We start from the raw sequence: 15,608 nt of genomic DNA on the forward strand, positions 1-15,608 counted from the left end.
CTACTGAAGTTAGCATGCTAAAAGCTAGCTCCAGCCCTAGTCACTGTAGAGTCCAGGCTGCCCTGAAGAAGTAGCGCTACTCAGAGGGCGTATCATAACCTCTTGTTTTGTAAATGCAATGATGGCTGAAGCTCTTGGTAAGACCGGTAAGCAAACAGCTGTTAATGCCAACATTGGCTATGTAGCAGTGGCAAACCTTACAAATAGCTCTTTAAATTTTCCATCCTGGTTAATTTGTCGACACACAACAAACACTACAACACACAACAGAAGTGTTTCTGTTTAAAAACAACCAGCTATCCAAAAAATTGCTGAAAATGACTGCTGTCTTGTTTTTTAATAGCCAGTGAGTACTAACTGCAGTGACAAGAACATTGTTTCTGTTGGCTGCACCACATAAAGAATGGCAGCTTAAATAAAGGTGTGTGGTGAGTTGAATGATTTTAACGTGAACCAGAAGGAATGGGATATTGGGGTAGAAACTTAATACAGCTCTACTATGGGGTAAAGAGAGCGTGGCTTTTAATCAATCATTTTCCTGTGGCTAAATCCACTGCCAAAAACTATAACTATAAATACACAAACCATAAAAAATGTATAAATAAACAAAAACTTAGTTTGATTTCATTAAAATTTTAAAGATTATAACTTTAAGCAGTGTTCAAATGTTTGGCTTGTTTTTGTTTTTCTGTGATGTTACATTTATATTTCTGATCTGAAGTAATTGCCACAGGTGTTTTCAAACACAACTTTTAACTGAAAACATTGGTCATCAGTTTACCTTTATCACTTCCTGCAATGTCAGAGCCCTAGGAAGGATAATGAGAGTCCAGCTTGTCAGGTTATCTGAAAATAATAGTTTTATCAGTAATTCTGACAGTAATTTCCTCCCTTGCGTATTACTGTGAGATTTCCCAGTAAGATAATCCATCAATATGTCCCATCCCTGACAGTGTGTGGCTCATTAATGGCAGCTCTACCTACTCTCTAGATTTTTAAACTTGCAAAACTTGAACCCCTAGAGAGGCTTTGTGTTTGCATGTATCAAAATGAATGGATTGATGTATAATATATATGCCTAAATATGGGCTATAAACTCTTTAATAGGGCCAAGCAGCTAGCAAAGCCCAGCCACTGTAATTCCATGAGTAGAAAAGATGAAAAGATGAATACAAGCACTGCTCATGGCACTCCCTTTAAATGTGTCACTAGAGTGTTGTAATTTCTTTTTTATCACGCTTTTGATATGTAAAGTAACGTGGAGACAAATGCCTTTGGAGTGTTTTCCTCTCCTCATCATTTTAAGTGGGTTTTATATCCTTTGTGTATCTGGAACAAACCCAACAACAGGACGTCAGCGCATTTCCTAAGGTCGTTTTTGGCTTCCTCCTTGCCATTCTCCTGCAAAGGGACTAAGAGACAGCGATTTCTTTACAGTACAAGGCAGCAGCTTACCAATAGCAGGTAACGTAAGGACTGGAGGGCAGAACAGAGAGTGAGAGACAGAATGTCCTGTTGTGGTGTGGTGTGGTGTGTATGCTGTGTGAGCAATCCTTGTGCGGATTGTGAGGATGATATATTGAAGTGTCTTTGCCATGGAGAAACTGCAAGGAACAAGGAGGCAAAAGTGGGTGCATGAGATACTGGGATGACACACGACATACTTGAGTGTATATCGACTTTTGTTTTGTCTGCATTGCTCTAACTCAGCGATTACTGAAATTGCTTGTGGATTGTTTGTGCCCACTGCTGGTGAGAGTGCCACCGTAACCTACAGATTAGGCTCTGAGTGGCTCTCTGTTGTAGTGGCCCTCTCGTTCTGTGACCATGAAAACTCTATTGTCCAGATGGGTGACAGCAGTCCTCACTGTGCAGCAGTCACACTTGTTAGTTTAGCACTAGCTCTGTAGTGTTCTCATGAAGGTAATTCCAGGGAAAGGATAAAACATGACTCCACTTAAGTGTCTCAGTTGTTGTACTATGCAGTCACCTTTAAAGTCAAGTGGAATGGCACATTCTGTTTTTATTACTACTTTTTTTTTTTGGTTATGTGTAAGCTTACTGTGGATCTTGCTGTGGCATGCACAGTTCCTTTTGTCTTGACATGCATAGCAACAGTTTTGTGCAGTGGCATAGTGGATTTGTCCCCTGGGCTATATGTGTGTATGTGTGCCTGCTGGTGTAGTCTGAAAGGATCTGGCAGAGATACTGTACATTAGAAATGAAGATATGCCAATCACACACTGTTCAACATCCTCATGGCATGTAAAAGACATTAATTGCATATGTTTATTCAAGTGAGTGTTCAAGCCACCCCCACCCGTCTGAATGTTGTAATGAGAGCCTGTGTATGTGTGCTTTTCACATCAGTCACAGTGTCACCATACTTTCTGATTATTAAAGGATAATGCTTCCATTTTATATTATCTTCAACAATTGTATTAATCAAAAGAATGAATCCAACTAACAAGTACTGTCTGTACAGCTTTTGCCTCCATGACACAGAACTCATTTGTCTTGAAAACTGTTAAAATGGACTGAATGAAGAAGTGTGTCCACCACTTACGTCACTTTTAGACCGACTGTGAATGCAGCTCTTATTTGTCAGTTTATAGTTGCTGCCCTCAGTGGGTGTGACCTTTTTTTTTTTCTTTTAGGAGAAAGAACTGTACATTTACTACTCGGCCACCATTAATCAGAAGTATCACTGCAGTATTTTTCTACCATTTTTTTTTGGATGGAAATTCACAAGGAATTCTAATGAGGCTTACTTCAAAGATGATTTGAAAGGTATGAAAACAACAATCTGGAAGCGAAGCCAGCAACATTAAGCAACAAAACTGAGTGAGTTTTGAAACGGTAAGTTTTGCCAGCTTATTTTTTTTTTTGCTGGAATCTGTTTTGGAAGGAAGTACAAAGAGAAGTTTGGATGGATGGATACAACTGTAAAAGTAACTTCCCATGATGACACAAGTGAGAGGGAAGTTGAGTCCAGAAATGTTCATGGCCAGATGTGAGGGGCGTTAATGACATTAGAAAAATACTCTTTCTTAGTCAAAGCCAAGTGTATTTAAAAGAATCTTTATACTGCATAAATACAGGTAAGATTCAAGATCCACAGTAGAGATGCTAATATGATTATTCAGTTTAAATAGGTTATATTGTGCATGTAAACATAAAGACTGAAGCTGTAGAGCAGTGAGAGACAACAGATTGCCAGCAAAGTCGACCTTTTGCTTGGGCTCTCTGCATCTGTCAATAGAAATAGGCTCAGTGTGGCATGGCTGTCGCCTTCACTTAGCTTCTGAGACACTAATGTGGGAGCGTGAGCCTGTTGTCGCTGCTCACAGCCTTGTTTTAAGCACTTGTGGAATTGGATAAGATTCGATGTCTTTTGCCGCTGTCTCAAATAAGGACGTTCTTCTAGTTGTCTCATCTTGTTTTTATGTTCTTTGTTATTCTTTGTGTTGGAGAGAACTGTATGTTGTCACTTGTTCAGTACGGTCTTGTCCTGTCGTTGCCTTGAACAATAAGACCCTGTGGGCAAGAGCTGCCTCTTGCTTCAGCCTCTAGTCTGAATCTTTTGCCCTGTGCATGTTGCTCACCAGTATGTCATCGAGTGTCTGGATCTGCTTTCTTTCTTGTGAAATCAGAGCAGCAGGGTGTGTTAATCGCTGTCTCTTCTCCTCCAGGTGCTTCAACATCATCCTGGGTGTGGAAATGAACTAATTTCGGTTAAGCTGAAAATTCAAATGGCTTCCTACCAATTGGTAGAAGAGCTTATTTCTTCAGTGTAGACTTTTTAATACTTAAAGGAACAAACATAGAACATTTAAAATGCTACAGAATCTCATGAATATTTACACCCAGTCATTGAATACTGCCAACGCCTCTACTCGTTTTCCTAATGGGCCACTTCAGAGGCTCACCCCTCGATTCCACCGGGGGCGTGTTTTAGGCATACAGCTTCATACCCCACCAGGAGCGTTTCTGAAGTGGAGCTGCCCAATTTTCTCCACTTGATTTTTGTGCATCTACCATGGGTACGTAGACTACCCGTGACTTCTGGGAGAGTCTGCTTAGGGTGTTTTCTTTGGAAAATTGACCAGATGCTCTATGTTGTTTCTATGTCTGACTTCCTGCCCAGCTTGATCTGCTCTGTGCAGCTTGACGCGGCTTCCATGAAAATAAATAATAAAAATAAAAAAAATAGACTGGGCGCATATTTTTAGCAGAGCACAGCGCAGCGGAGAGCTGCTTCTGAAACACACTGCAGCGCGTCTGGTAGAATCACAAGCATTGTCTGGAGTGGCTGCCGTCAGCTCCAGTGGAATTCAGGGGTTACTATGGTTTTTAATTACAATTTCACATCATTTCTGACATTACCTCATGTCCTCTGACTGTCTGGTTTTCTGTTTTCTTTGCCTCATTTCACTCTTTTTTTGCACGATCACTGACGTTTACTTCCCCATCTTCCTTCCTCTTTCTTTTTTTTGTCCAATCTCACTCATCTTTTTAGTTCTGCCTTGTCTCTCTCGAGCCTCTTAGGGCAAGTGTACGGTTTCTATCACTGGGTAGCATTCAAGCTGTGAGACTGTTCTTTCTGATGACAGACACTGTTTGTGGTAAATGTGGTTAGAGCTGCTGGGTTTGCAGAGCTCACGAGGTTCCGCTCGCTGTTGCTACTGTTGCAAACATAATGAACACTTAGAAGCCTTAAGTTGCAACTTTTGGATTGACTGCGTCTCATCACATGGTCATTTTATTCCCTCTATAGTGGAGTGATGCACCTGTCATACAGACCCTCCATTTGGCAAACACTATGAAGGTCACAGTACACTCCTCTGTCCTAGGGTTTGAGTGGTTATGCTATTTATTTCTAGGGTATATGTGCTGATGTATTATTCAGTGCGCTATTTATTTCATGCTTGTGGGTCTTTTACAACACTTAAAAGCAGTTTCATGGATTCATGATCCACCTGAAGTAATCATGTTTACATTCCTCATTCACTTTTTAATAGATTAGTAGCAATGCCGTTCTTCAGCAGGTCCCATCTCATTGTCACCATCAACAAACACACTCGACAAAGTAAATACAAACCAGCCTGAGCAGACTAATCACAGTCCTTGCACTGACTGTGTACTCTGACAATATTTAGCTGCATCGCTGCAGAAAAATGGCAAGAGACCAAGTAGAAATGAGGCTATGGGTTTTTTGCCCTATATACCCAAGCATGACCACTGTCACTGTCTGTCTGGCCAAAACTGCAAAACGGACTTTGACTTGCTAGGCACCATAACACGCACACACACACGCACGCGCACATACACACACACACACACACACAGACAGCTTCTCCACACCGCTCACAATGCCAAAATACATCTGGGTGATTGTGTAACTCCTCAGGGCATGGAAAAACTAGGCCTATCACCACTCTTGGCTACCCTCTTAGAGCTCCCCCCTCCATGTCAAGGACAGACGGTGACTGTCCCCAACTGCTGTCCCTTCACTGAGGCATGTCACTTCTCACATTCAGAGTCTGAGCTGAAAGTCCCTGTGTGTGCGGCATGGGTTATGAACGCGGGTTAGTTGATTGTCAATCAAGAGACTAACACACTCGGTCATCCTGAGTATGCAGGTCAATGGCTGTGCACAGTATGACTTAAGTGTGGTTTCAGTATTGTGTGATCTGCATCAACCTACGGCCCCTATATAGACCAGTGACCTACATTCTGCCTTGATAAACATGCTCAAAATAGACACTGGACACTAGACACTTTTATCAGTGTCATTTTCTATCATGAAACGTTAGCAGTGGCATGTCTCATAATGATCTTCTTTTAATGCTGCACCAACATAGAGATTCATATGAAGATATGCAGGTTATTTGTTTTATTGTTGCTTTGAATCTTGGTTTTGCATTTTCACAACTGTGTGAGAGGAGTCATTTACCACTGGGCGACTAATGCAGAAGATGTTGATTTCTATCCAGGAAAGGGCAGAATTTGTTCCTCAAATTCAGTTTTGACCATCAGTCATGTGCTGTCATGTGCACTGGTTTTTGTAAAGCTATAATGTCTCTTTTTTATATGAGAGAAGAGATCTGTTTCCACAGACACACATCTGTGTCCCTGGTTAAAATGGTGAAGGTAGTGAATATTGTATTCTGTGTTGGTCTCCATCAAAAAGCAAACGGTTGCGTTTAATTTGCTTGCAAGACTGAGCGTTAGCAGGGTTTACTCTCTGTTCACTGCAGTGCTCACTGTAAGACGCGGAGGATTCAATAATCCTAGTGTTGAGCAGATGTTGGTGTCTAGTGTTGGTGTAATTTGGTCCCTTCAGTGATATTACCAACCATGCTCTTGTAGTGTTCTTTCATGCTGTCACAGTGAGTGGACACAACAGCCTTTACAACATGATGCAACAGAAACATTAGCAATATAACAAGTGTATACATTAGCATTGTTTAATTATATTTGTGATTATAATAATTCATTTTTAATTGGACTGTGCTGCAACAATAATCCCGATGCCCGATGATATCACTCTTTTAATCTGAATTTAGCATTTTAAAGGTTCTTAGGGATCAGTTGATTGTCGATCACATGGCAGACGGTAATTTAAGGGGCTATTGCAGTGTTCTCGCCCTAGAATCAAAAGCCCCCGTTCTGATATTGACGTCCGTGTGACACTGTGCTTCTGTCCATCTACAGTATGTTTTCGATAACAATGTGCGTCTGCATGCATGTCTGCCTGAGTGTGTTTGTGTGTTTCCTCAGTGATGTGTTGTGCCTGTTTGTTCCGTTGCCCAGTGGGAGCTTCCACAACAAGGTGACAAGAAGTAATCGCAGGCAGTGAAGGTGAGCCAAGGGAGCGTGGAAAACAGAGGCAATTGGCACATTGCCACTCTCCTCGTCGCTACTTCTTTTTGCTCTGTCTCTCCCCTTTTTCTCTGCAGCGGTGGACACAGAGAGGATATGGCATAGATGAGACTTAAAAGGTCCCACTAATTGGCCATGAAGAGCAGGGCTGGGCACTTGAGGGAGGAAAGGCAGGACGGAACAGGGGAGGGAGGAGCAGACGGCAGGATCACTAAGTGCTTATTACAGACCCTGAGCTCGCTCAGGCCAATAGCTCTCTTCTTTACTTAATCAAAAATTACCTCTGCTGTTCTTTGTGCCATGATTTCAGATGATTCAGAGGAGTGACGTGCGTTGTGAACACACTCGTGTCAGAGGGGTTGCAATTACAGCAGCAACTCCAGTGAGACAATGAGGAAATTACTGTAGCAGTGTGCGAGACAGAAATGTTGACAAGAGTAAACTTGAGATAAGATTAGGTTTCGCTGATAAGGCTCAGTCGGAACAAAGTTTGTTCACGTCAGCTAGTATTATTTCAGGGTTCTCACCACATTCATTTTGCTGCAGAAAATAATGACAAATGAACATCTGTTGGCTTGTCCCTAGACGTGGTTGCAGCCCTCATTCCTGCCCTGCGTCCGTATCTAGCTGAACACAGCGCAGCCCTCACTTTTCGTCCGTCATTGCGCTCTCTCCAACTTGCCTAAGTGGCTGACAGCAGATTCTTGTAAATCAGCTGAAGGACAGCTCTGTGCATGTGTTGAAAGACATTAATACGTGCATGTGTGCGAGGAAAATGTGTGGGCTGCTCCCACTCCCAGAGTAGCTAACAGTTGTTAGCAGCTTTCTTTCACATCAGCCATAGGTGTGGTACAGAATATAAATAGAGCCTTATGCAATGCCGTCATGTGACATCATTTAATTACACACAGTAAAAACTGTCAAGCCAGGTGAAAATCTAACATTCTTACAATGTTCTGTCTCTTCCATTGGAGCAAATGACACGGTGGCCTGTGCACACTGGTGCATTGAAACCTCTTTAATTGAATTTAGCTCATGAATGTAAAGCCTGCATTGCTATGCAGGATGGGGCTTCATGTGGTAGCATATGAAAATGTGCTCTCACTTGCCATCTCTGCTGGAGTCTGTTCAAGTGAGAATGTGCATTTTATTTTGTTCCTGATATGTTAGGGAGCAGCATTTATTTGAATGCAGAACAGGGCTGGTCTCATGTGTGAACGCCGGCCAGAGTAACAGCAACAACACGACGGCTGCCGCATTAACAGTTTAGTGTCTGTTTCATTTTAATTGTTTCAGACATAATTAAAAACTGGAGCTCTGGCTGATAATTGTTTTCATTAGGCAATGAATTAATCTATCAAATTAGTTTTTGAATAATTGATAATTGTTTTGTATATAATATGTCTAAAAATAGTGGAACATGACATTCACAATTTCCCAGAGCCGGATGTGACATCATTGCTTGTTTTGCCAGCCAACAGTCCAAAACTAAAAATAGATGAAAAAGCAAAAAATTCTCACATTTGAGAAGATCCAGAAACAATCACTGTTTGTCATTTTTGTTTGATTAATTCATTAATCTTGAATCCATTATTATTAACCATTAAGTTCAATTCAATTTGTTGTAATAGTAAAACTAAATTGCAGCTCTGGGTAACATGAGGTGACAGTTGCTGGCTTGTACAAATGTTAGCAAGACTTAACTTACAGCACTGTGCAATACCCTGCACTTAACTCATCAAAGGCATGTTTCCACAAGTCCTTTCTTAGCGCTGCTCAGTGCAATCTGAGACATTTCTTGGAAAACAGCACGGCATCCATAAACTTACTCAGCCCTGTTATGGAAATGAGGGTGTTGGGAAGCCACATTGTGCAGAAATTCCCACAGTATATAGTGAGACAAGAAATGCTTATATACTATATGTGTGTGTAAGTCTGTGTCTGGACTTGTGTCATGGTCTTTGTGAGTGCCAGTTAAAGGCTGACATCACTGGAGTGAGGTCATTTTCTGATGTGATTTTTGAGCTTGTCTGCTTTTATTATATTAATCTTATGGTACAGGACTAAATATCTGTTTACTGTCACTGTTTCTGCTGTCTGTGTGTGTGTATCCTTGTGTCTGTCTTGGTGTAAATATCAGTATTTATGTATGTTTTGTTTTGTCTTCTGTAGTTAACCTTTTCTTGGCAGCTTTACATATGCTTTGGCTGCAGAACAGTCTAAGCTGTAATGGGTGGTATCATATACACTGCAGGAAGAAATCCCCTTCACTTCTAGCGCCCTCAAGGACTTCTCCTCAGCCGCTCCTCCATGACCGTTTTCAACCCCTTGTTACGCAATGGATTGTTACTGCATGTGTGCATGTGTGTTTGTCTCTTGTATAGGGAGTCATTATCAGATGAATGCTGCTGTAGCCAGTTAAGCCGTGAGTGGAGCCCCTTCAGTCTGATGACTGACACGTGGTGACTGCTGCACAGGATGGATGTTTGGCTTCTGACTCACTTCTGATTCCTGTTTAATTGATTTTTAGCTCAGCGACCTGACCTAAGACCTATGGTACTCTGGGAGGTTATATTTGAAATGAACACACCAAGAGGCACGAGAGGCCCACATGCACAGTCCCATTGCCTGGACTACACTGTTTATGTGTATTTTTGTGTGTGTTTCCGTGATAATGGACCATCTAGTTAATAATGCAGCAGAGAGATCGCACTGCACCACCTTTACTCATGAAAACTCATTTTCCCTTTGTTGCTCTCTCTCCCTCCCTCCCTCCCTCTCTCTCTCTCCCATCCTCAGGCTATCCTTACAAAACTATTTCATTTGTCCCCATCGACCCGGTCTGTCAGTATTTGCACAGCCAATATAAAGTCTGGGAGGAGAGAAGCTGTTCAAATGTAAGGGCACACACAGGATTAGAAAATCACGCTCTGTACAGTGTGAATTAACTTTTGACTGTCATATTTCTTTGGCCACAGGGTTAATGGTGTTCAGTAGCTTAGACAGGGAGACCGATAAAGAAACAGACTGTCATTCAACTCATCCCCTTTACAAGTCTGAGACTATTCCTGTTGCTACATGAAATCATTATGAAATCATTATGTCTCTTTTACCCCTTTCAAACTCCCATCTAGATGCTTCACGTTGCTTTGCACATTGATAACAATCAGGTTTTTTCATTAGCAGTCAACTAAATGTGGCTCATCTGAGAAGCTGCATTTGTGATTGCGATTAAATTGTGATTTAATTACAGTATTTCTGTGGCAAAGTCCTTTTTTTTCCTACATCTTTCATGCCTTCCCACACACTTCTCTTCTGGGGGTCATGTTTGTAAGTCTTTGGCTCCATCCCGATAACATACTGCCATTTCAGCTTCTGTCTACGAGTTCAGCACCAACATAATAGAGCGTCCTCACAGCTCAGTGATTTCCGGTCAGTGCAATGGAAGGTGGATAGATGGATGAATGCCAGGGGCATTTTGAGTGAGTCAGACATTGTCTCATCTCAGGCATGTCTCATTTTTCATATTTGTCCTCTTCAGTTTTTCTCACTCTGCATTTCCTCTTCGGCCCTCCTACTCAAGACACGATGAGAAGATGCGAAGGAGGAAGAAGCGAGGCAATCAGATTTTATCAAATGAGACGTTTTTCCCAGTCAAGCATCATTTGAATTGACATCATTTAGTGACAACAGGTGCCCAGCTGAGGCATCTGAGTCAACTTGTAGCTGCTCAGTATCGTCTTTTTAGTTTTTAAGTTTTGTTGTCTAATGAAATATATTTTTCATACGGTCGCTGGAAAATACACTTTTTCAAAGGAAGTTTCCCGGGTTTTTAATTTGCATCTAGATTTATTCACGCTTACGTTTTTTTCTCTTTATTATTTAGTTTTAATTATGATCTCGTTATGTGTCGAAATAGTTGAGTAAATTTAAATTGTGTTTTTTCTGCCCAATCTCATTTGGTCACTCCACTGTGACAAAATAGGAAACGCATTTACAGACAATATAAATGTGTTTATTGCTGAAAGAACTCACCATAGACAAGTCAAGAATCAGGGCAAAGTCTTTTGTTGACTTTTAAGGCTCCTCACGGCCTCTCTCCATACTATATATCTGACCTGTTAGTTGCATACGAACCATTACGTAGGCTGACATCCTTGAGCAGAGGTCTTTTATCTGGTCCCAAGGTGTGGCTGAAAACTCGAGGTGACAGAGCATTCGCTGTCAGAGCCGTGAAGCTGTGGAACGAGCTGCCTGAGGAAATCAGGTCAGCAGAATCAGTGACCTCTTTTAAATCTCTTTTTAAAACATATATTTATCAGAGAGCTTGCCCTTATTTTATTTGATTTTCATTGACTGTGATTTTTGCTGGCGACACTGTATTTGGTTTTATTTGTCTATTTGCTTATGACTCTATTGGAATTTGTTTTTATGTTCTGCTTGTTGTGAAGTTTTGTGCCTTGTGTGAAGCAGCTTGTAACGTGATTATTATATCCGAATTTGTGCAGCTGTGTCTTCAGTCTGTGCTTGTATTTTGACAAAACTGCAGTGTAGTCAGTGCAGCTGCAGTATCCAATAACCTATAGATTTCCAATAAAGTGGGGTATCTTTCCAACAATAGACTTCCACATAGGATGCTCTCATGTATCCTCACTGAAGTCTCCTTTGGGATTCCTCCTCTTTCCTCACTCCTTGCACCACTGAGCAGCATTAAGAGAACCGACATGTCCCTACTGATGGCCACCCAATATTTTTCTGTGCTTTTTGGGGACAAATGAATGACGAGATGTGAAATAAAAAAATGCATCATCCTGCACCCATGGCTACAGTCCCTCGCATGACTCCGTGGTTTTGCCTCTTTGCCACAACAGATTTGTATCCGTCTCATTTTTATTTTATTGCTGTACGGTGTATCAACTGTGGATTGCCTTTACCTAGCACCCTACTGATGTGGATTCAGTGGAACAGCCTCCTTAAAAGATTAAAAGTGTTGGTAAGAGGGGCAGTGTGAAGTGATGTCATATCTCTGCTAGACCAGAACACGCTCTCTGTCTGTTTTTCTCTCCACTCCCCTCTTTTGGGCAGCACATGTAGACAGCACAAGAGTCCATGGAGCGATCATGTGAACTCTTCAACCTCTCTCCTCCCACTTGCTGTGCTCTTCTTCTGTGCCTCCAAACAGGCAGCTGCACATTGAGGGAGACAGAACTGTGACCAGTGAAAGCAAACCGTGATCTTCTCCTCTGCCATGCGTCTCTTCTCACTCCTATAAAGGCCCCCTCCGCCTCCAAAATTCTCCTTCAGCCGGTTGCTAAGCAGCACGGGGATAGCTTGACAGTGTTGACGTTGTGTGCGCGGGACTACTTCCTGTAAACAGCTGAGTGGGTGCTCTTTGCTCTCAGCTACAGAGGGAAGGAGCGAGTGAGACGAGACGGCCTAAAATAACCTTTTCTGACTCGCACAAAAGAGACGTGATGACGCGCAGTGATGAGGAAAGAAAAAGAAGTGTTATTTCATTCCCAGTGAAAATTTCACAGGTAGCTGAGATAGCTGATAGCTACAGGAGTTTTAGGAGCCTTTGAACTATGGTTCCTTTTTTTTTTCACTGCCAGAAAGCATGAGGCTTGGAATAAAAATGAACACAGCTGACAAGGGCCATTTAGGCAGAGAGCTGGTGTCATTCTGCATACAGCAGGGCTGTTTGTGTATGTGCACACTCACTGGACACAACTCACAATGCATTTTCAGTCTGTGCTCATACCGTCATGCTGATTGTGTCACAACAAATAAAGCACTTCTTGAACTTATTATGTCAGACACAAACAAAAATGAGCCACAAATATTCTCACTTTAAGAGTTTCTTTCATCATCAGTAGGATTATGCGTATTCTTAGTCTCATTCTTTCTCAGAATGCATTTTGCTTCACTAACTGTAACTCTCTCATTTTCCACCCTCTTCTTCCTTCCCTTTGTGTTTCAGCTCTGTGGCGGTGAAGATGACCACGGCACGGTACCGTCCCACCTGGGAGCTGGCCGTGGACCCCCTGGTCTCATGTAAGCTGTGCCTTGGAGAGTTCCCTCTGGAGCAGATGACCACCATCACACAGTGCCAATGTGTCTTCTGTACACTGGTGAGCAGGTCAATCCACAAACAGCAACAAGCTTCCTGGAGCTGTCAACTGGATGATGATTTAAGTACAGGATTTTCACCGTATTGAAATCAGTAATGGCTTCAGGATCTATTACAAATGTCACATCCTTTCTGTGTAACACTGGCCCTGTGTGAAAAGGCCAGGACAGAGGAACAGAAACACCCATTTGCTGTCAGATCTTAACAAATCCAATTCACAGATAAGGAAACAATGTCTAAAAATTGCCTCTAAAAATAGAATCCACTTCCTAGAACACAGCCTGGGTGGTGGCAGTAATTACCAAAGTTCAGTTAGCAGAGTTTATTCTCGAGGTCAGCCACAATGTAAACACAAACAGGGACTGATATATCTCACTTTAGCTACTTTATCATCAAACATTTTATATTAGATTTCAATTTAAAAATGTTTGGCTTACATTTAAGAAAAGTACAGTTTACTGATACAATATATAAACATAGAAGTCCATTATATGCCAGTGCATGTCTGTCTCTTAAATATAAATTTGAATAGATCTAACCTGTTTGGATTAGGATAGGACTGGTATTTTTGTTGTTTAGTTCATTTAAACTTGGAAAAGTCATCTGTGTGGCTTCCTGAAATAGCTGAAGGTAGAGATTACATGGTTCAAATGTTACTTTTAACTTTTACATAAAGCAACAAATTATTATTATTTTTTAGTGCCACTACATTGTGGGTAGTGGGAACAAGCCAAAAGCACAATAATGATATATTTTCATCTTTATAAATTTGATATGACAAATGTACACGCTTCTGTCCACCTGACTAGTGTAAATCACTCTTCTTTAGCTCTGTTTTGGTTTCTACAACCCAAATGCTCACTTTCTTCACCAGCTATTTGCTAACTGTGTCTGTCTATTGTTTGGTACTGGACGATTAAAATATAGAGTGGGTTTATCTTTGCTGCTCATTTGAAACCAGGGTTGAGAGCGGTGAAACTGACCCAAAAACAGTGAAGCTGTGGGCACTAAAACCAAAACAATCAGCTGAAAGAAACTAAAACGCTCCGTAGAGCCGAGGGAAACTGTTGAGTTAGATGATAACTCTTGTGGCTTTGTCACTGCTAGCGGACCCTTTCACATTACACATAGTCATTTGATCCATTGTTCAAAAAAATTTTGATTAGTGCAGCTTTAATTTTTGAGCTCTAACTGACAGACAGTGACCGAGACTCTTAGGTCAGTGTTTGTTTACCAACTTTTCTGGTGCGTGGTCTGTTTGTTTTGCTTTTCTTTTTTTCCATGTAACTGACTGACTGGATATTGCACTGGGTCAATGTTGTGTTTGTCTGTTTTCCCTCAGTGCCTGAAGCAGTATGTGGAGCTCCTGATTAAAGAAGGCCTTGAAACTGCAATTAGCTGTCCAGACTCTGCCTGTCCCAAAAGAGGACACTTGCAGGAAAGTGAGGTATTGATCATAAGATTTATTTGTCATTTAGTTGGTGACTAGTTGCCGATGTTGCCATGAGTGTCATGAACTTCTCTAATAGTGTCCAGTATGTCTTAGCTCTGGATTGGACTGAGACTAGACCTAAGCAGTGCAGCAATTTCCATAAACAATGGTCTCTTTTTATTTTCAAATTGATATATATATATATATATATATATGTGTGACGGTGTGCATGATTGGAACTTGGACAACAAGCTGGCATTTGCATGTACATTAATGTACTGTATGTGCATGCAAATGTTGCACACGGTTAATGTATGTGCTTGAAATGAGGAAAAAAAACATCACTTGTTATCTCTACAACTCAGTTTCCCATGTTATGCATCTCCTATGAAGCTGCTGTTTTTTCCTTCCATATGAATTAGCAGTAATTGTTGATATGAACACATCTGCAGTTACTCTAACACCCCTGTGCGCCCTCAAAGCTCAAGATGACCACTGTGCTCCACCTCCCAGTGTGTTTATTCCATGATAATGAGTGTTCTTGTGTGCCTGCCTTCCTCACGTAGGGTCAATCTGAGGGCAAAGCGCTCTTCATCCTCCAGGCATTTTAGTTGATGGACTTGCTCAGTCTTGGAAGCCCATAGGCTCAGCGTGGTTCAGCCTTATGTTTCTAATCAATCGGTGTCAGCGGCCCTTAATGGAACCCTAGCTAGTCCTGCCAGTCAGGCGAAGCATGCCTCATCCCTGTCTTCTCTGACAGCAGTGCCATCACCTTGTAATTGACTGCTCTTTTACAAAGCCCAGATACTCGTTTCATTGCCCAATAAATGAGTGAACTTAACCTTGAGTGGGCGTGAGTATGCGCCTTGAATACATTCTGGCAATTGGATTCTCCTTTTCTATCTCAGAACGGGGTAAAAGGCCTTATTGGTAAGCAAGTGGCAAGTTCTTATCTTGTAGAAATTAGAATTTGACATTGTTCTGGAGTTGACATTCGCATACTGAATGTATAATTGCTTCTTGCTGCTTCTGTCTATAAATATGCACAATGACCTGCTTATTTCCCTCCCACCTCTCCTCTCCTCTTCTCCCTGTAGATTGAGTGCATGGTGGCCACGGAAATGATGCAGAGATACAAGAAGCTTCAGTTTGAGAGGGGTG

The 15,608-nt window shown here is 41.6% G+C and overlaps 1 protein-coding gene across 5 annotated transcripts in view; it reads left to right on the forward strand.

Moving 5' to 3' along the window:
- The window catches only part of rnf144aa (ring finger protein 144aa), a 31,549-nt gene that overhangs the window by 4,872 nt on the left and 11,069 nt on the right, over nt 1-15,608 (forward strand). For 2 of the 5 annotated variants that reach the window (XM_056393231.1, XM_056393230.1), the window contains 3 exons: nt 12,866-13,016; nt 14,358-14,462; nt 15,545-15,605. In XM_056393231.1, coding sequence (XP_056249206.1) covers nt 12,882-13,016; nt 14,358-14,462; nt 15,545-15,605 — 301 coding nt within the window. In that variant the 5' untranslated portion in view covers nt 12,866-12,881. Of the gene's footprint in view, nt 1-2,708; nt 2,860-12,865; nt 13,017-14,357; nt 14,463-15,544; nt 15,606-15,608 lie in introns of those variants that run through there. The other 3 variants (XM_056393233.1, XM_056393232.1, XM_056393234.1) reach the window with 3 other exon arrangements.

This window comes from Seriola aureovittata, chromosome 13, assembly GCF_021018895.1.
Source record: "Seriola aureovittata isolate HTS-2021-v1 ecotype China chromosome 13, ASM2101889v1, whole genome shotgun sequence".
Taxonomy (NCBI): Eukaryota; Metazoa; Chordata; class Actinopteri; order Carangiformes; family Carangidae; genus Seriola; species Seriola aureovittata.